Source organism: Ursus americanus, chromosome 8 (assembly GCF_024610735.1).
Source record: "Ursus americanus isolate L20-20 chromosome 8, mUrsAme1.1.p, whole genome shotgun sequence".
In the NCBI taxonomy this organism is placed as follows: Eukaryota; Metazoa; Chordata; class Mammalia; order Carnivora; family Ursidae; genus Ursus; species Ursus americanus.
Genome location: NC_142134.1, coordinates 24,114,389 through 24,135,384, shown reverse-complemented (window position 1 = coordinate 24,135,384; position 20,996 = coordinate 24,114,389). Strand labels below are relative to the sequence as shown.

The 20,996-nt window shown below is 39.2% G+C and overlaps 1 protein-coding gene across 2 annotated transcripts; it reads left to right on the top strand.

The window, feature by feature from the left end:
- Nucleotides 1-11,679: 11,679 nt before the first annotated feature.
- CCNG2 (cyclin G2) lies at nt 11,680-20,602 on the top strand. Of its 2 annotated transcripts, XM_045790144.2 has the most exons (9): nt 11,680-11,994; nt 12,700-12,875; nt 12,962-13,099; nt 13,750-13,887; nt 14,952-15,202; nt 15,391-15,469; nt 15,559-15,657; nt 17,789-17,994; nt 19,168-20,602. In XM_045790144.2, the coding sequence occupies exons 3-9, from the start codon at nt 12,962-12,964 to the stop codon at nt 19,286-19,288; spliced, it is 1,032 nt and encodes a 343-aa protein (XP_045646100.1). In that variant the 5' UTR covers nt 11,680-11,994; nt 12,700-12,875; the 3' UTR covers nt 19,289-20,602. The 2 variants fall into 2 exon arrangements, with proteins under 2 accessions (XP_045646100.1, XP_045646092.1); XM_045790136.2 differs by lacking the exon at nt 12,700-12,875.
- Nucleotides 20,603-20,996: the final 394 nt, after the last annotated feature.

Here is a 20,996-nt window from a genome sequence, read left to right as displayed (position 1 = left end):
GACTTTGAGAGGTCACTCAGCTAAGCAGGTGTCAGGGACAACATACAGAGTTAAGTGTGCTGGTTCCAGGTTTCAGGATCCTTCTTTTCTTTCTTTCTTTCTTTCTTTCTTTCTTTCTTTCTTTCTTTCTTTCTTTCTTTCTTTCTTTCTTCTCTTTCTTTCTCTCTCTCTCTCTCTTTTTTTTTGGATTTATTTATCTATTTGAGAGAGAGGGAGAGATGTGTGTGTGTACACACATGTGCATTATCAGAGGAGGGGCAGAGGTAGAGAATCTTCGAGCAGACTCCCCTGCTGAGTGTCGAGCCTGATGAGGGGCTCCATCCCACGACCCATGAGATCACCACCTGAGCTGAACCAGGAATCAGATGCTCAACCGACCCTCAGGCACCCCTCAGGATCTTTCAACTATTAGACAGCTGAGGCATAGGCATAGGCATATTTATTGTGAAATTAAAGTCTGTACAGTGAAAGTAAAATGTAGATCTCATAATTATCCAGATTATTCCAGGCCCATTTTTGGTCCCAGCCACTCCATTTTTGCTTAATGAAATTAAAAACATGAATGAAGTGTTATTAATGAAAATTAGCATATATAATATTTGAAATATGAGATCCAGTGCAATTCCTCAGGTACGATACTAGAAAGCTCATATTCTCTGCTACTTATTTCATTATCTTTCCTAGCTGATGAAACACAATTTCTCTGCAATTGAAGTATCTGAAAAGTATTGTTATGTAATAATTCTCAAAAATGTTAGATAACAAAGGCATTTGTCTTACTCCTTTTAGTGTATTATCATTTAGTAGTCATTTAAACTTTAGATAAAAATCATGTATTTAGTAAGAAATGGCTTTTGTTATTTTTTTACAACTATCATTTAAATTTTTATATTCTGCTGATTTTGAAATATGTCAAAATTGCACAGTTCTTAGCTTTAAAAGCTTGTCTTGAAATTGATGACCTTGATAGATGAGTAAAAGGTTTATATTTTTAAATAAACTTGGTTTTAAATTGGTGAGGATGGCAGAAGGATGAACATCTGATATAGAGAGATAAATGGTAAATTTTGAGTTTCGAGTATTTCACCAAAACCCTGTTTCTTCTTGGATAGATGCATATTTAAGCTCACTTTAAGCTATGTATTTTTAATTTGATTTCTACACAAATTGACAATCGAGAACTTCTAATCAGTGGTTTCAAATGATAAGCTTGTGAAATAGACTAATATATTCAAATTACAGTGTTTTAAAACCCATTTTATTCACAGATGCAAATACCTAAGGAGGAAAATACACACACACACGCATAAACGCATGTATCCATATACACTATGCACATACACGTGTGTGTATGTGTAAGGCAGAAAAATTTCAGGGTAACTTTTTAACTGAAGAAATAGTATTTCCTTGCTCCATGTCTTGTGTTAATAATCAAATATTACATATTATTGTGTTTCTGAGTGTATGAATGTAGGTATCTGCATATATGTTTATGTATGTATTTATTAATTTAAAAATAAAAGCAAAGATTTCTGCTATATATGGAAATAGCAATTGTATGTTTAAGTATAGTAGTCTTGAATTTTCTAGAATATAGTCTCCAAAATCAAGTAACCAGAGAATTTTTGCTGAGCATCTGCTCTGTGGTTAGCTTTATATAAAGAAGAAGATACACAGGGATAAGTCATTCTGACCCTTATTTTTATGTATCATGAAAACAGGTAATATGTTGGTGAGGACATGCTACCACAGGAACTCTCACAGAGAGCTGATGGGAGCGGAAATTGGTTAAACTGCTCTGGAAACCCATTGATGCTACTCACTCCAGTCGACACTGCTCATGCTCAGAGACCCAAACATTCCACTTACAGGAATCTAATATAGAATAACTCTTGGATGTGTGCACAAAAAGATGGGGGGGCATGAATTACAGAAGTTTTTATAACAGTGATAAACTGGAAAGATACCCAAAGTCCACCCACAGGAAAATGGATAGAGTGTGGTATTTTCATACAATGTGACATGCTATTTTAATTGCGCTAGCTATAGGCAAACATTCAGGTAGCTCAAAAGCATGAAGTTGAGTAGGGGAGGGCAGCAAAAGCTAACAGCACTTAGTGTTCTGAGGCTGGGCTGCCATTCAGTTTCTCTCCTAAAAGGGAAAACAAACGAACAAACCATTCTGTTAAAAGAAGAAGTCACAGAGAAATGCATTCAATGTGATTCCAGTTACATAAAATTCAAACACAGAACAATATATTATTCAGGATACACAAAAAGTAATCTATTTTTTAAGCAATCTATTTTTTAAAGGAAAGGAATGATTAACTGAAAATTTAGTACTAGAACTAATTTTAGGGAGAGAGAGGGGGGGATGTGACCTGGGTAAGGCATCCAGAGGTTTCCAAGGTATGGCTTATATTCTATATCAATCTGAGTGGTGGATATATCATTATTTGTTTTATCAACAGTCTTTAAATTGCACGGCAACTATGTATTTTTCTTGTATGTAGATTTCACAGTACCATTTAAAAAAAAGTGTCATATATTAAAGTGATCCATTTATAGGGAATGGCAATATTCTGACTTAGCCCAAATAAATCATAAAATGTAACCTGAAGTAGTTTTAGTTAAGATAATGATTTCACAAATATCTGAGAGATGCCAGTGCTAAAAGAACATCCCGAAGGTGGAATTTCTGCCAACATGTATCCTTGAGTAGCTCAGATGCTGCTGATCTGTTCTTAGGACAGAAGCAGCTCAGTTTTAAAAATGAATATAACATTTTGGGTTGAAGGAAGTAGATACAGTCACATAGTAAAAGGAACTTTTTTAGAAGCAGCCAAGAACCCCCTCCTCTGTATGGATTTACCTAGTCTCCCTTCCCTCTCCTGATACAACTTCTCTCCGGGTCTTGCTGCTGTACTTTGTACATAGCCTTAGAGGTGTACAAATCACATACTAATATTGTTATTTATAGACTTGGTTCTCCCCTACCAGGTTCTGAGCTCCTTGTGGGCAGTGTCTAACCATAGTCACTTTGTATCTTTTATTTCCGCCACTGTACCTCCAATAGAACAGCTGCCCCGTTTATGTTTCTTAAATTGAACAAAGAAGCAGCAAAAATTTAAAACGCAGTGTGGGCTGCATTTATAAAACACAGGGCTACAAAGACCTGAATATCCCAGTAAGCTAATCAATACGTTTCTATAATGTTTAAATGTAAGATCTGTGTAAGTATTATTATGCCCATCCTGACACTTACAAACATTGCAGGACAAAGCACAATAAACTGGTAACCTCTGGGTTCATGCCAAAAGAAGTATCTTCCACATATTGTATTTGTGCTACCCCTCCCCATTTCCAACTTCCTTCTGTCCAACACAGGCTGTAAGGCTCAAAACTGCTATTTTTAATGACCAGAGAGCTTGACTTCCTCATGCAAGTTCTAGAATAGGAGAGCATAACCGGTAGGGCAATCAGAGTATTTGCTGGTTACAATCTTCTGTTATAAAGATAAAAAATACTTACACGTCATAAGATGGAAAACAGCCCAAATGTCTGCAAAATAGCCCCATATTAAGACCAATAGGAACACATCAGCAATTTCCCTCTGGCAGCTAAACATTTGCCAGCTACTGATATGACATACTCACATGATGTTTCAAGCCTTTAGACATCTCCCTGCAATGTCTAGAGAAAGGCAGGAAAGAAAAACCCTCTTTTTTCTTCCCCTATTGGCTTTCCTGGGATTTGAGTGGTAGGACTGTACTCAAAACAATCGGCCTGCTTTGTTAGAAACACGTTAATCCCAAACTCCAGGGTGAAGGGTTAATCCTGGTAGGCCTGGTCTCTATCTGGACAATTTCTTTTCAGATTAGTTTGGTAGAGAAAAATCAGATTTCCCTTGCTGTTTAAGAGAAAACAACAACAACAACAACAACAAAAACACATTATGAAAGTATGCAGGTGAAAAACTTACTGATTAATTTTCCTAATAAAACATCCAAATCCAAATTGCCTTGGCTTAGGCTAACCTAAACTACTGATGCAACCACTTTACATGAATTTAATAAGAAATACATTCAATGGATCAAGCTTATGTCCAACTGGGAGTTTTATTTTCCTTCTTCCTGATACCAGAATCACTATGTAAAATAGTGGTTAAGAGCATGGGTCGTCGAGTCACATTGTCTGCTAGTAAACACTGAATCTAGCACTGTCTTGCCGTGGGATCAAGTTACTTAAACTCTCTGGACCTGTATTTCTGCATCTGTGTGTGTTATAGGCATTAAAATTATGTCAATACATATAAATCACTTAGTATAATGCTTGACAGGTAACTATTGATTTCCAAGCGTGGATTTATTGCGAAGCTAATGAAATGTAGCTTTAGGGGACCTCGCTTGCACAGGCTCTTCCTGAGGTCTCAGTATGGGCTCTAGCTGAGTGTTCACATGCATTTTTATTTTCTAGTTTTGCAAAAGAAAAACATTTTAACTGTAGTCATTTAAGGCTGCTGTCTCTCTCCATGTCAAATTCCACTGTAACATTTTCTCTTATGTTTGGAAATGCTTGAGTGTCCACCAGTATTTTGGGATCTGGCTAAGGGGAAGTTGATCTGGGGACACACCATTTTAACTGAAATTTGGAAACATGCAGATATTATACTTTAGAATTAATGTCTTATTTAAGAAAAATTTTATCTAATCTTTTTGTGTATTATGATATCCATAATGAGTTGTAAAACTGAAAGAAATGTTTTAAGATACCAACAATTTTTTTAAAAAATGATAAGCCATGCTAGAGGAAAGGCTAAATTTTAAAAAATTCTATAGGAAATTATATTACAATATTGTAATCTTGTGAAGAGGTAATCAGAAAGTTTGAAGCCATAAACTTCGGCAAAAAGTTTTATAACCACGCATTAAGGAGTTTGTTAATAAAAATTTCTTGCTGATTTGATATAAAATATTGACATTGACAAAGATAGCATAAAACACAAATATCCTTCTGCAATAAGGAAACAGACAAGCTAATTACTGAGTGTGGCCAGTTTTCAATGATGCCCTCAAGTTTTACAGCTCATATTGTAAATGAGAAAGGTTCGAAGATCTTTGTAAGTGGAAAAGGAAGGCACAAGAGTCAGAGCTGAGAAAGATTTGAAGTTTCTACACTGCTGGCTTTGAAGATAAAGAAAGGGGCCACGAGCCAAGGAATGTGGTGATCTCAAGACGCTAGAGAAGGCAAGGAAATGTATCGTCCATAGAGCTGCCAGAAAGAATGTAGCCCTGCCGACACCTTGATTTGAATCTAGTGAGACTCATTTCAAATTTGTGGCCCCCCAGAACTCTAAGATAATAAATTTGTGTTGTTTTGAGCCACTAGTTTGTGGTGATCTGTTACAGTAGCAATATGAAATGAGTATAGAAATGATGTGATTGCTAAGGACAGCTCATGAAAGGGGATACAGTGTTCACCTGGTTTTCTTCAAGCTTTGTCACCATGCCATGAGGAAATAGAAAGACCACATACATAGGCATTCTGGCCACCAGCCTCAGCGAAAGTCACAGCCCACAGTCAGCACCAACTCCAGACATGTGAACTGAGCACGCCACAGGATGACTCCAGCCCCAAGCACCAAGTTACTCAATGTAACTTCATGGAAGTCCCCGAGAAAGGATTGCCTTGCTGAGCTCAGCCAACCCTAGAACTGTGAGTTATGATAATAAAATGATTGCTGTTTTAAGCCACTAAGTTTTAGGGTGATTCACCTCACAGTGATGAATTACTGGAACAGTTAATATATGTCAACTTTTAAAAACTTACGATTTTTCTTAATTTGTTTCATGTTAAATAAATATTCATTTTCATATCTGATTTCATATTTGTTAATTCCATTCTTTTTGCTAGAGAGAACTCCTCCCAATTGTAAAGCTTCAACCCCTCCTTAACAATTTGGTTCTGTTCTTGCATGAAGCCAGAATTTCTTATTCAGAATGTGGTTAAATAGCATAACTAATATATGCAATTAGGCAGACCTGAGGATCTTGGAAATAAAGCAATCTTTCTTTTTAGAAATTGAAAAAATAACACATTTCATTTTGAAGACACTTTGAAGTACTAACAAAAGCAAAATTTAAGCTTATATTACTTAATTACATCTTAAATGTCAATTGCCTTTTCATTTGAGATCAAAATAAGAGATAATTACTTTCACAGAAAATGAAAACTTCCTTTACGATTAAGATGATATATTCAACAGATGTCTCCTAAACGATTCTTTGCTGACAGTATCAACTTCCCATAGCACTGTGATGGCAAGAAAAGACAGGAAATATCTGACTTAGGGCATGGTTCTCAGAACAAATCATAAAAGAAAAATGTGTTATGTAAATAATAATGTACACTGTCCCAAAATGCAGCCTGGGTCACTTAAAATATATTTGCTTTGAGACAGACAGACCCACCGCTTTGAAATAATCAGCTCTGATTTCAAGAATTGCCATATTATCAGTGGCACACTCCTTTCGCCCTCTCTCGATGCCATGGCAAAGCTACTTCATTTATTTCTGTTAACTCTTAGCAGAACAGAAAGAGTTCTGGATACTAAAGAAATGAGTTGGGACACGGAGGTCAAATGCACAGTGAGTTGGAGGCTTTCCGAGATAGTTTGTGTAAGACTAACTCACTGGCAGGCTAGTGGAACCGGGAGAGCCTACCCTGGCTGGCTGGGAAACCTGCTGCACTCACTTAGAAGGTCTCTATGGTGTGGGCAAGTCCCACACTTACAGGACTGAGCGCCTCACTATCTGGGAATTAACTGTGTAATGAATGTCACTAACCCTTGCATAGATAAACACTCCCTTGGAAAGATACAACAGGCTTCCATCATTGTCAACAACAATAACAAGATATCTATATAGTAAATAGATTATAAATGTTGAGTTTGCTCATTTCAGATTTGGTGTTTGTCCATGAGAAAGTCACAAAGCAGAATATATGACATGTTCACTCATTTATCCTGCTGGTTGCTCGAAGAAAGTGATTATCTGCATATAAATCATTTCATTCTTTCAAGTCCAGATAAAAAAAATGAGCACTTGGTTGAAAAAGCTGAATTCCTTCAAAATGGCACCCCAGCTTAATTTATGCTTGCCCTGTTTCTTTCCCTCCAGCAAGCATTCCCGTCCCCTTTGCCAGGTTCTGCTAGCAAGGTTAATCTGCTAGCAAGGGCTGCAAAACACCTCAGTGACAGAAAATAGCCAAGGCATGGAGCCAGAAATAGTGAATTGAGGGGAAAACGGAACGTGGCATTATGTCAGCATTACCAGTCCTGATCCTGAGGTTCTTTCCTTTCAGGGCTACTTTCTACCAAATTCCTTCGATAAAGTTAGGGATGGTCCCTTCTTTTTCCTCAAGAAGTCACAGCATTGTGCAAGTCCCAACAGGGGAGGTGTATGCAGTAAAAGTACTTTTACAAATATTTTTATCTGGGGGCGCCTGGGTGGCTCAGTTGGTTAAGCGCCTGCTGTTGGCTCTGGTCATGATCTCAGGGTCCTGGGATTGAACCCCATGTCGAGCCCCATGTTGAACTTCATGTCTGGCTCCTCACTTGGCAGGGAGTCTGCTTCTTCCTCTGCCTCCCGCCTCCACTCATGCTTGCTCACACACTCTCTCTCTTCCTCTCAAATAAATAAAATCTTTAAAAAAATCCCAAATGTTTCTACAAAAATCCCATTTTATATAACTAAACCACTCTCCAATTTTGCAGAAAGCAGAGCTGGAGGAGGTACACGAGTGGGTGGAGACGTTCAAAGGTCATGGCTGGACACTACTGCTCACCCTGCGATTCTTGGGAGAGGGTTGTAAGGGAACCCTTATGCCACAGTGTATGGTTGACTTCTGCTCTGAGAAGGAACAAGGCTTAGAACCATTCAGAAGGGCCTGCAAGGGCCTTTCCTTTCCCAAGCTTAAATAAACCGCTCTGTGATTTCTGGTTCACCCCTGTAATTCAACTCTTCCCGGGGTGAGCGTGTTATTGATTCTGTTGTCCTAAGAAACAGATTGATAATCATGGTTCCTTATAGAGCTATTCTATTAAAGAGCATATTGCATAGGAGGTAAAAATGCTGATTTGAACTTACTGGACTTGGGAGTCTGTATTTTTAGTAAATTTTAAGTGTGCCATAAAAAGAAAAAAAACCTACCCCCCCCAAATGTTTTATTTAATCTTTACATATGAAAAAGAAACAATTACCCCCTGGTGATTACTCCCCCCATTTGTTTTTCAGATTAGAAAATTGAGGTTCAGGACAATTCACATGATTCAAGTATTTAAGGTGCTGTCTCTATTGAGTAAGAAAGAAAGCTGGGACTCAAAGTCAGGTGTTCTGATTCCTTGGTTAGAGCTTTTGCCTTACACCTCGGATGTACCAGGACATATTCCGGGACTCTTGTTTTATTTACCTATTTTTTATTCCTGATGCCTAGTACCATGCCTGGCATCTAGTATATATCCATTAAATGTTAAATAAAAAGTTAGGATTTATTGTTTAAAACTTTCCCTTGTGAGGAGAAAGATGCTATCTAAAGAGTTGGAAGGGAATTTTGGCACCTTACGAAGTTCAGGGAAGTGCGAGTAGACAGCAATGAAGGGAAGCAGTTGCAGAGCTGCTTGCAGATACCCTATGTTCTTTCCAAGGTAGAAGCTTAAGTGTTGAGTGGTTTGAAGGACACTCCTCAGAAGTCAAGGATTCACTGAATGAAGGCATTGTGTCTGTGGGTGTGCCAATGCTTATTTCCTGCTCTGGGCCCACCTGCTAGTTTCACAGTCTCAGATGTCACTGAGGACAAGTTCCCTGTCTGTCCTTCATGAGGTTACTGGGGACAGAGTATCACCCAATCCCACTGTGCTGTAGGAGACCAAGTATCTTATAATGAAATAAATCCCCTCAAAGTCCTTCCTGGGCCTGCCAGATGTCCGATTCCCTATTTTGTATGTGAGCCTGATGCAGGAAAGTCACCCCCAAGAAAGATTAGGAAGGACTGAAAAGTAGTTGACAGGTGCCTAGGGGAGAATGTCCTTTAAATAAATAAGACCCACAGCTTGTAGCGAAGTAAACCAAAGTGATAAGGACAGAAAAATAGGCCTGGAGAAAATCTGTCATTTAAAAAAAATGAAAAATGAAAAAATAAAGGCTGTAATAACAACCAAAAAAATCAGCAGAACCTAAGGAGAAAACTTGCATCAGATTCTTCCCCAGAATATCATCATTGTTGAAAGGAGGTGTTTTGAAGAAAAAAAAAAAAAAGGATGATGTTCAAGTAGTTATACTTGACGAGTATTTTTTAATGATTGCTATTTCCTTTATCTTAAAAAAGTAAGTGGACTGAAGTGGATAAAGGGCTCCATATTGGACAATTTGATCAGTCTTTTCTCCTGTACTGAACAGGGCCTGCCAAGACCAGGAAACTGAACACCACTTGGCAAGGTCTCGTCTTATTCTTAGAGAACTCATCATTCAAAAGGCTGCCTGATAAAAGACACAAAAATATACCAGTTATGAAATATCATATAGTATATACATTTTGTATAACTTTCTAACAGTCAGTGGTCTAAGTTAGGGACAATTTCTTGATCTCTTCCTTTTTTGTCTTATGCCATCTCTATTTAAAAAATCTTATACCACATAATTTTACATTTCCTCTTTCACATCACTTATTTTATATCTTATGTTCCTTTTCTACCTTTGCCCTTCTACTTGAAAAAAGTCCCCAATCTCCTTTATGTTTTGGCCACAAACTCTCCTTTCTCTCATGGGCATGTTTTCTGTCCAGCTGCTTTCTGTCTCTCTCTGGAGCCTCTTTATATACTGCAATGAGCTGTCATCTATGTATTCTAATCTTAGCTTTATTTTCCATGTTTGTTGCATACCCTCGTTTATGTTTTTCAGCATAAACTTCCAGCAAAAAAGTTTATGTCAAATAAAAACAATAGTTTTAATAATGTTTAAAAGATCACACAAGTATTGCACAAAATTAGGCAACCTGTAAACCATTTAAAAATAATCTGTTAAAGTGATTTTCTTTTCCAAAACCCTGAACAAGGCCATATCACCCTGAAATAGGACGATTTGCTCTTCCAGTTCCCCTTTCCCCAAGTTGCTCTGAGCTCCAGACTCTCATGTCTAGTCCCAGCTAACATGTAAAGGGATCTATTTCTGAAATTCTTCAGCTGCTCTGGAAAGAAGATAAAGTTGCTTCTAAAGCTGTATTGTGTGCCTTCTCATATTTTACAAGTAACAAAACAATTCACAGAGAACATGCAGAAGAGCAGAAAAGAGAAATCTGTTCCTTAAGTTTGATTATTTAGATTAGAACTCAAGAATATGCTATTTACGGATTTGTGCATTTGGCTGACAGTGGCCCGGAACTGAGGAGGGAGAAAGTAGAGAAAGTAACCATAAATGTTAGAAGGGAGTCTCTTACATCCCCCAAAGATATTCTGTGTAAATGTTTCTCTGGCCTAAGGCACCCTTTGTTCTGCTTTTTGCTCCGCCTCAGAAGCGGTGTCGCCTCTTAATAATAACGTTAATTATAATGGACAATAAATGATAATTTATGGGTGACCGAAAACCAAGAAGCCTCTGGGAGTTTTCATTAAAACAACAGCGCAATTACAACCTCTGGAGGCACGATCTTATAATTATTAAATGTTTGTGTGCCCTCATCAGTAAGCGCAGGTTAAGTTTTTCCTTTTAAGCCCCCCCTCGTACATTTATTTTTAGTACAGAAAAATTTCAAGGCACATCAAATTAAAAAGAATAGTTATAACGAACACTCTCGTACCCGTCACCCATCTTCACCAACTCCTGACTTTTTGCCAATCTCGTTTCACCTATCATCTCCGTTTTTTCCTCTTGGTAGGAAAAACTTTAAAGCAAATACGAGAGATGAGAGCATTCTACTTCTTAAAAATTTCAGTAAACACCCCAACAATTTTATAATAACTTGATTGGTTATAGCAAAATGGACGCGCAGAACAAAGTAAAGGTTTTCTAGCTATTACAGTTCTCTGGAGGTAAGAATGGCAAAGCACAGGAACCCGTGGAGGTGGGGGCGGTAAGAACTAGACCCCAGGGTCAGGTCTATAAATTCCTTCAGAGCTATCAGGCATGCGCAATCCAGACCCCAGAGTTGCTAAGGCCCCAAGGAAGATAGAAGCTCTGGATAAGACGAAAGCCAATCAGAGGGCTTGAAGGCTAATCAGTCAACCAATCCAGATTCGAGAGTGCATCAGATGCTCAGCATTCTGATCGCTCTACCAGTATCCAATCCGAGAGCTGGCTGCTTTGGGCGGACTTTTCAAAACAGCGAAAACAAAACAAATGGGGACCTTTAAAAGGTGCAATGCGACCAGAAACTATCTCCTTCCGCCTCTCAAACCTATCACTCCTTTCCCTTCCCTCCTCCGGATCAGTCGCAGAAAGCCGACTCCCAGAGTCCACCCTCCGCCCTGGGATCAAGAGGGTGGCTCGACAAAGCAAAGGCGAGGGGAGGAGGGCACAAATCCGGCTGGGGACAGTAGCATAGAGGCGGGACTCTTTTTCAAAGTCTTTTGCGGAAGCTTGGGATCCCTCCGCGGGGAGTCACGTGCCCCGCCCCCTTGGGGGCGTCGAAAACTCAAAACAAAAACAAGGGGTTTGCTTCAGCCTCGGCTGTGGAGGCAGCGGTGCCCGCAGAGGGGCAGGGCTTGAGGGGCCGGCGCTGCGCCCCAGCTGGAGGGTGGGCGTACAGCGAGCGGGATGAAGCTCGGGCTGTGAGGCCGAGGCGGCCGGCGGTGGCAGGGGGTGGAAGGGTCCGATGCCGGTCCGGGAGCACCGCTGAGGCGGCGGGTCCCCGACCTCTGGAGACAGGTTCGGAGGCCCCCGCCGCGCCCAGTCCTCACCGGACCGTGACGCCGCGGGCTGGTGGAGGCGCGTCTCCGGCACGGTGAGTGGGCTTGCCGGGGATCGCGGGGTTTCTTTGTTCGTGGTTGGGACTTGGCGGGGGGTGTCGGAGTACCCACTCCTCAGCCCCGGGAGCGACTCCGGTCCTGCCCTCAGCCGGGGGATGGGCACTGGAGGCGGAAAAATGTTGGAGAGAGGAGTAGAGAGTCAGGGAGGCTGAAGACAATTCTTTGGTTGCACCCCCCCGCCCCATTTTGTCACGGGGGCTTGCTGGGGTGGTGCTTCCTGGATTGACAGCTCCGGGGCTCAGCACAGTTGAGGAAGCTGGGCATCAGTGGATGGAGGGGTGTTGTCCGGGCACGGGGTGGGCCGGAACTCTGTCCCCCGACTGACGGGCCACGCCACGCTACTGCTCTCTCGGATCACTGTCTTGCCACTCGGGTGGGTCTGGAGTAGGCTCTGTCGTAGCCGATGGGGAAGGCTTGGGGGCTGGACTCCAGCGAAAGGGGTTTCTAGAGCTGGGCTCCCCGGGAGAGGCGGGGCTCAGGAATCTCCTCCCTCCGCTTCTTTGTTCAGTCGCGAGACTTTCTCTCCCCTCCCCCCTATTGTGCAAAGCGCCCACCCCAAGACCCGCTGCTGTAGCTGCCCTAGGTGCTTTGTGCGGGGAGAAGCCCCTCCCCCCACGGCTTCAGGTGGGGCGGCTGTCCGGACACCGCCGCTCGGGGACAGTTTCCTGTTTGTGAAACAGCCCGGAGGCCGGGGCCGGCCGGTCTGACCCAGCGCTGGCCCGCGGACCAGACCGCGGCCCCTCCTCCTGCCACACCTCCCTGGAGGTGGGAGAGAATTGCGCTGGGGTTCTGGAGGACGTGACTGATCCCCTCACCCGCTGCTCGCCGGGGTGTGCTGGGGCGCCTCTCGCTGGAGGTATTGGCACTAGCTCTTTTCTGCCCACTCCCCCCTTTCCCCCTACCCCCAGGATACCCTCTAATTGCGTGGTGTCTTTGCTGCAGATGAAGGATTTGGGGGCAGAGTATTTGGCGGGTCGTGAAGGGGTCCAGCTCTTCGGATTGTTGAACATCTATCTAGAACAGGAACAGAGATTCCAACCTCGAGAAAAAGGGCTAAGCTTGATCGAAGCTACCCCGGAGGTAAGCTCCCAGAAAAGAGATCTTGGTCAAGCAGCTGATAGGGCTTGGAGAAGGATCTTTTTTTTTTTTTTTCCTCCTCCAGTTGAATCAAGATTAAAGGCTACAAAGTTTCTTGAGACCAAAATTTGTTTTCTAGAATATTAAGATAAATCTTACAAAGGGTCATGCAAGAATGAGAGTGATACTAACTCTAGAGAAGTGTTTCTTCAAATGTGTCACTCCAAACCTGCAGCTTGTGGGTGGGAGACTCCCTGGGAACTGAGTAGTTCTTTGTGGAAATACCCTCTGCCCATGAAATACTTTATAGTAGGCTCTTAGATTTTATTTTCTTAATAAAGAAAACAAACTATCTCCATTATAGGGAAATTATATTTGCTATAACCCTCTGGAAGTGTAACAACAGTTCACTTTATACTGGATTGCTGAAGCTCTTTTGTGCTGCATATTTTTAAAAAGGCATGAGTATATCTATATATATATATGTCTTGTATCTGAAAAAGTGTGTATCATTAGTTAAATGATACCACTCTTTCCTCCCATTATTCTTGAAGGTTAAGAAAAAAAAATTATCTTATTTGAATCTAATTGTGTGTATTTATCCATCTAATTCTAAGAAAAGTCATAACTTTGGCTCTTGGTTTTTATTGCAGGATGATAACACTTTGTGTCCAAGATTAAGAAATGCCAAAGTAGAAGATTTAAGGAGTTTAACCAACTTTTTTGGATCTTGCACTGAAACTTTTGTCTTGGCTGTCAATATTTTAGATAGATTCTTGGCTCTTATGAAGGTATTTAATCATTTTTGTATATGCATCTTCATATTTCTAAACCTAGTGCCCAGCACAGTGCCTGGCATACAAGGGTTCGATAAATGTTTGACAAGTGAATGTAATTATGTCATTGCATAGAAACATTTTTAGTTGGAATTGTGATCTTCAGTGCCAGAGTGAGAGACTACAGAATTAACTGTGTTGTATTTTAAGTTAGGTTTTGCTGTTACTGTTTATATACCTTCTCTTTGAAGATGTGACAAAACGGAGACCACTGTTTTTAGGTACTCCCTACATACCTATACAGTCCTCAAAATACGGTTTTCGTATTTTTATCTCCCATCATGTTTTTCTTGGAGCTTAGTTGTTTTTAATACTGAAACATGACAAATGGAAGTGTAGCAGTATATTAAAGGTGACCTACTGCGTTTCCTGTGAGAAGTCTTTTCAAAGCAGGGAGCCATAGTCTTATTAACCAGCAACTGTTAGAAAAATGTGGTGATTCTTCTGCCAATAGGATTGCTGTCAGCTGCTGGGTCAGTTTTCAGGGCACTGAAAAGAAAAGGGCAGCCATCTGTCCATGGCAGCTTTTACATATGCTCTGCTCTGCACAACTGATGCAATATTTCTCTTTGGCAAATTTGCATTGAAATGTGGGAGGATACTTAAAGATAAATAGAGAAGAAGATAAAGAGATAAGTCACATGTATTATGTTTATATCTAAAGAAGTATATATTGTCTCAGTGTTGAAAGGCTTAATTTTTTGGCGGGGGGAGTCTGTACTATTACGAATTTCATGTTTGAAATACAAAGTATGATTCGGTGTTAGAAACCTGCCTTTTGAATTTGCATTTAAATTACTTAATTTAAATGCTTAAAGTGCCTTTTTTTAAAAAATGGGAAGTTAACTCAGTTTAAGATGTAAAAATAATTAGGTATAATTGTGAGTAAGGGTAAGTACTTGAAGCAGCAAGGTTGTGTTCTGTCTTAAGAGTTAGGGACATCATTATAATCTTTTAAGTGCCTGCTTTGCTAAGTCAGAGTGACAGTTGTTAGAAAAGCCTTTTTCTTTGTTTTTCAGGTGAAACCTAAACATTTGTCTTGCATTGGAGTCTGTTGTTTTTTGCTGGCTGCTAGAATAGTTGAAGAAGAATGCAATATTCCATCCACTCATGATGTAATCCGGATTAGTCAATGTAAATGTACTGCTTCTGACATAAAACGGATGGAAAAAATAATTTCAGAAAAATTGCACTATGAATTGGAAGCAACTACTGCCTTAAACTTTTTGCACTTATACCATACCATTGTACTTTATCATACATCAGAAAGGTCAGTGGGATTACAAATAAAAGTTTTGTACTTTAGCATTGCTGTAGCTAACAGTTACGATGCCAGTGAAATTTATGTTTTTACTCCTGTAAATTTTCAACTTGGACTTTCAACAGCAAGTTCTAAAACCATTTAAATCTTTGGAAGTTTAATAAGTAAATATTTTGTTTTATTTTTTCATTGTACAGGAAAGAAATACTGAGTCTAGATAAACTAGAAGCTCAGCTGAAAGCTTGCAACTGCCGACTTATCTTTTCAAAAGCAAAAGTAAGTTGATTTCTTGCTTACATATGTCTCACTGCTTCTATTTTGAATTTTTAAAAAATACTTATTTTTAATTTTTTTTTTTTTTTAAGCCATCTGTGTTAGCTTTGTGCCTTCTCAATTTGGAAGTAGAAACTTTGAAATCCATTGAATTATTGGAAATTCTTCTGCTTGTTAAAAAACATTCCAAGGTAAATTATCTTCAGTTCTTATTCTTTCTCCTAATGTTTCATTTTTTCCTCCCTATGGTGATTTAAACATTAGGTAGTACTTTATGGGGCTCTTAGCTTTTACACTTTTTTCTTGTATCTCAAGCGTTGAAGTTCTCAAAATGCAGCTTTGACACAGACAGTATTAAGCTGGAAGTGGAACCTGATCACTTAGCCTAACTTCTTTCTGTGTTCAGATGTTGTCCCTTCTCTGGTATTCTCACCAGTTGGTAACACAGTGGTGCACGTTGCTACATGCACATTGTTCTAAAATACATACTAGGAAGTAGACTTAGTAAATATACTAATGGCAGTCCGTTACATCTGTAGGGCTGAATCATCATCCCAACAGTAGCATTACCAAAATAACTTCAGCCATGTTTTTCTTTTTAAACCTCTTAGTCTGGCTGGCCCAATAAGTTTTGCAGTAAGGAGTGTTAGTACTAATAGGAAGTGCTTTGGGGTTTCGTTAGCACAGAAGTAGGGTAGATTGTGAGAGGCACTATAACTGGGAATCTGGTTGGACCAGAAGAATCTTAGACAATGAAAGTTTGGGTAGCAAAGGCTTGTGGTCAGGAAGTTGGTGGACTAGAAGGGTTTGGGAATCATTTAATGTAGGCTTATAGTTAAAATGTCTAGGTGATATTCATAAGCAGGAGTGGGGATATCCAACTCAATAGTAGTTTTGGAAGCCAAGCATGGAAATGAGACAAGGAGTCACAGATGACCAAGATTTGAACCTAATGGTGGGGGAAATATTGATACCATAGAGGGAAATTTGAGAGAAATTAATTTGTAGAAGTATGATTTTAGGCACTTGTATGTCTTTTAGGTGGATAGATACTTAGCAGATATTTGGCAACCTGGAGTAAAAACTCAGAAGATAAATTGTAGTTGGAGATTGAGATTTGAAATTTCTCGTGAAGAAATAATAGTAGAAACCATAAGAAACTCGTGGGAGTTGTTTGCTTAGGGGTCAGTTGAAACTCTGGGTTTTCATTGTTGGTAGTTTCCCCCTTAGGCAGGGGAAGGAGGGCCTATGAGACAAGTGCATGGTCAGGTTGGAAAAAGGTTTTCAAGAAGTATTGCAAGTCAGGAGTATTGAATTTTGATGAGAGACCCAGTGTAAAAAGAATTGAAGGAGGCTCTTAGATACCTAGAGAGAGGTGTCCGTAGAATGAGAAGCGAGTCAGTGAGATTGCAAGGGGGTTCAAGATGTAGCTGGATTAGGTGGTAATGGAGACCAGGATGATATAAAATTATCTTCTGTTTGTGATGAAAGTATTTGTGAAGCATTTTTTTTTAAGCAGATAACTTCTAGCTTTCATTTATATCATGAATTTATTAGTTGTAAAACCTTTTATAATATCTGGAAATATCTTTTTTTAAAGATTTTATTTATTTGACACAGAGAGAGAGAGCACAAGCAAGGGGAGCAGCAGGCAGAGAAAGGGAGAAGCAGACTCCCCACTGAGCAGGGAGCCCGATGTGGGGCTCAGTCCTGGGACACCGGGATCATGACCTGAGCTGAAAGCAGGCACTTAACCAGCTGAGCCACCCAGGTGCCCCGATCTAGAAATATCTTGAGTGAAAATTTATTCATTGAAATAAATTGGGGCACTCCTCAGTGGTGGAGGAACTGTGCTCTTTGGGGGGAAATTCCTCTTCTGTCATATTGCTAACTTTTCCATTAGCATATATTTGGTGTCTTAATGTAAATGCATACTTTTAGCAATCCACACAATGCTATGTTATAGAAACCTAAATTATGTTAAATTCCTTTCCTTGAGACTATTAAAGAATATACTTAATAATAGGTTGATTAACAAACCTAATGTTTTTAGGTCAGTGTATTTTCTTTAAATAGGCAAAGATTTTTATTAGGTTCTATGTAAATTATTTATACCTACAGTGTTCCTCCCTTAAACCAGTGGTTACCAGATTTTGACTGCTCATTAGAGTCACTTGTGGAGCTTTAAAAAAATCTTGATACCAAGGTCATGTCCCATATCCAAAAGAATATGTGATGGTGGGAGCCAGGCATCAGTATATTTTAGGCATTATAGGGTGATTCTAAGGTAGTTAACCTCTTCATTAAAATATTTTTTTCCAGGTTAATGACACCGAGTTCATTTATTGGAGGGAGTTAGTTTCTAAATGCCTAGCCGAATATTCTTCTCCTGAATGTTGCAAACCAGATCTTAAGAAATTGGTTTGGATTGTTTCGAGGCGCACAGCCCAGAACCTCCACAACAGCTACTATAGTGTTCCTGAGCTGCCGACGATCCCAGAGGGGGGTTGTTTTGATGAAAGTGAAAGGTAAGCAGGTTCCTTGACTAATTAGACTTCCCCTTAGTAAATAACACTGATTTTATACTCAAAATGGAACCTGGGAATATTCCAGGGTATTAGAGAAAGCCCCCACTCCAATAGCATCACTTCTTCAGGTGAGGAAATCACCTAGAGGTAGTATTACTAAAGTCGGTGATGATTTAGAAGTATACGCCCCCCCCCCATTTTTTCTTTATTAAGAAAACAAAACAAGATGCTCTATATTACATCCCCAGGACTTGTAACTGGAAGTTTGTACCTGTTGACCACTTTCACCTGTTTTCATCCCCTGCCTCTGGCAACCACCAATCTGTTCTCTGCATCTATGAGTTCTGGTTTTTGTTTTGCTCATTCTTAGATTCCACATGTAAGTGAGATCATACAGTGTTTGTCTTTCCTCTGTCTGACTTATTTCATTCCTTCCCTTTTTGAAAACTGGTTGTTTCACATCTCCCTTGCTCTTTGAAATATAGTTTAGTTTAAAAACAAACAAAACCTGAAATGGCATTCTGGGCTTTTCAGGGTTAGTATGAATTCCTAATATGGTGCCTTGGGTAGAGGCTGTGGGTTAAATGACTGGAAAATAAAGGGAACCACCACCACTAATGTGGCAGACTTCTCTTAGATATTTATCATTTTGTCAAATGCCATTGTCTTGTTCAGAGTGAGTTTTTGTGCATAAAATGAATAATTTTATTAAATTTGGTTATTTTATGCTCTAGAGATAAAGAACAAGAAGTTTCGTTTTTATAGCTTAGTGGCTTCTTGGTTTGAGGGTATCAGGGATATAATTATTAATGCAAGAAAGACAGCAAAACCATGTGATGGGAGATTTGTTGTCCTTTATCTCCATTTACTGGATTTAAAATGCTTAGAATTGTACAGTTAGTTGCTGATATTTATTAATTGGTACAAGTATAATAGTTTGGCAGATAGTAATTTGTCTAAACCTCTTAAAATCTGTGTTTTCTAAGGAGATTACAATAGATTACCGTTCATTTTAGGAAGTCCTTATAAGTTAAATTTTGTCTCTGTAAAGCTTAAATTTTGAATATAAAAATCCCAAGACTAGAGATACTCGTTTAGTAGTTTTATTTGGCTTTAAAACGTTTAAGTATTTTCTAAATAATGGAATCTTCTTGTCTCTTTTCCTCCCTTTAGTGAGGACTCTTGTGAAGATATGAGTTGTGAAGAGAGTCTCAGCAGCTCTCCTTCCAGTGATCAAGAGTGCACTTTCTTTTTCAACTTCAAAGTGGCACAGACACTGTGCTTTCCATCTTAGAAATCTGATTGTTCTGTGTCAGAATTTCAAGTGTGTATACAGGTTTCAAAGCAATAAATGGGGGAGTAGGTAGTTTTCTGGTCCATCCCCCATCTAGGCAGAAATTGCATAGACTGGAATACCTACCTTCTATTTATTATTCAGATCAGATCTGGCCTATTTTCATATTTAATCCTAAGCCATCAAATGGGTTAGTGCCTCTTAAACGATTAACAATGTTTTACACATTGGCACTTTATTTTTCTCATTGATCTTTAGCTACTTGGGGGAAGAGGGAAGGTGCTGATACCTTCAATTTGTTACTTTTCAAGATTTTTAAAGATGAATAGTGTAGCTTACCTTAAAAACTTTTTATAAAGCCTTCACCTGTCTTTAGTTAAACGGATTGGGAGTGTAGAAGTGCTTCCTTAGTAGGGACCGTGGATAACCCTTTAATGGTTGATCGTAGATCTCCCCTACCCTCCAGTCTCAGAACAGAGAATATACTCTCCAATGTCATACACCTTTTTGTTGTTTTGTTTTTTAAATGATCACTTACTCTGATGCAGACTCTATAAACTTAGGAATTATAATACTGACATTTCTGTGAATTTTAGTATATAATGTGTTGATTGAAGTTTCTGCTAAAGCAGAACTACTTGACAGGCTATGGTTGTTAGATAGTTGCATTTTTAATGCCTAAGTATTGTCAGACTATAGTATTATTTTAATGTTACTAAAACAATCCATAATCTGTTAGTTATGCATGCACCTGTTTGAAAGCAGTGCAGGAAGTTGAAGAGAACTAGGTAACTGTGGAATTGATAAATGTTGATCTAGTAGCATATTTTATTTTATTTTCTTATATTCAAAAAGTCTGCATGATTATGTTTATTTCCTTTGTAATTCACATTTCAAAAATAATGGTATTAGTATATGGGTGCCAAGACTGAACATGAAGTTAAAAAAAAAGTTAAGTGTTTGTAGTTTTCTAGTTTTAAGTATATCTGTGTGGTGGTACAGCCATAAGAATAGGGATTTACAAACTCTGTACACGTGAGATTTTGTACAGAGAATTTTTTTTAACTTTATAAATTGTATATGAAAATGTAAATCTTAAAAAATGTACATAAAAATACTGTATTTTTTTACCCTGTGTGTGTGGTAGTCTAGGCATTGCATGTAAATATAATTTATTGTGTATTCTGTATTATAAATCATACATTGATGACTTACTTTTTAAATGTAAGTCATCATCCGTTGGATGATTTCTGAAGTGGATCTTTTTGAAGTAATAATAGATTACAACTCAAAATAAAATGTTAATGAATTATACTCCTTGTTTGCAATTGTATCTTAAGTTTTTGGTTCAAAAGAAAAAGTGCTTGCTGTATTTCCAGGGAAAGGCTTGAAGTGAGGCTGGAGTGCCTCCAAGGTAAGCTCTCTATCTGGTTACCAGAAGTCCTCTAGGTAGTATTTCTTCATCACATTTGGCCCTCAGCCTTGGAGATACTGAAAGCAAATCCTGTCACTTGAGAATTGACCTCTCTCTGGGGTGGACTCATGTGAAACAAAAGAGTGATGTATTGACCTGAATACCTATTAATTTATAGTGAAAGGCAGCAGGTATCAAGTACACCAGAGTACTCAGGTTGGAAGATCGATACGGTTTCTTTCTGCAGACAGGCCAAATTCTAATCACAAGGTTGCTTGCCAAATAAACACAGGA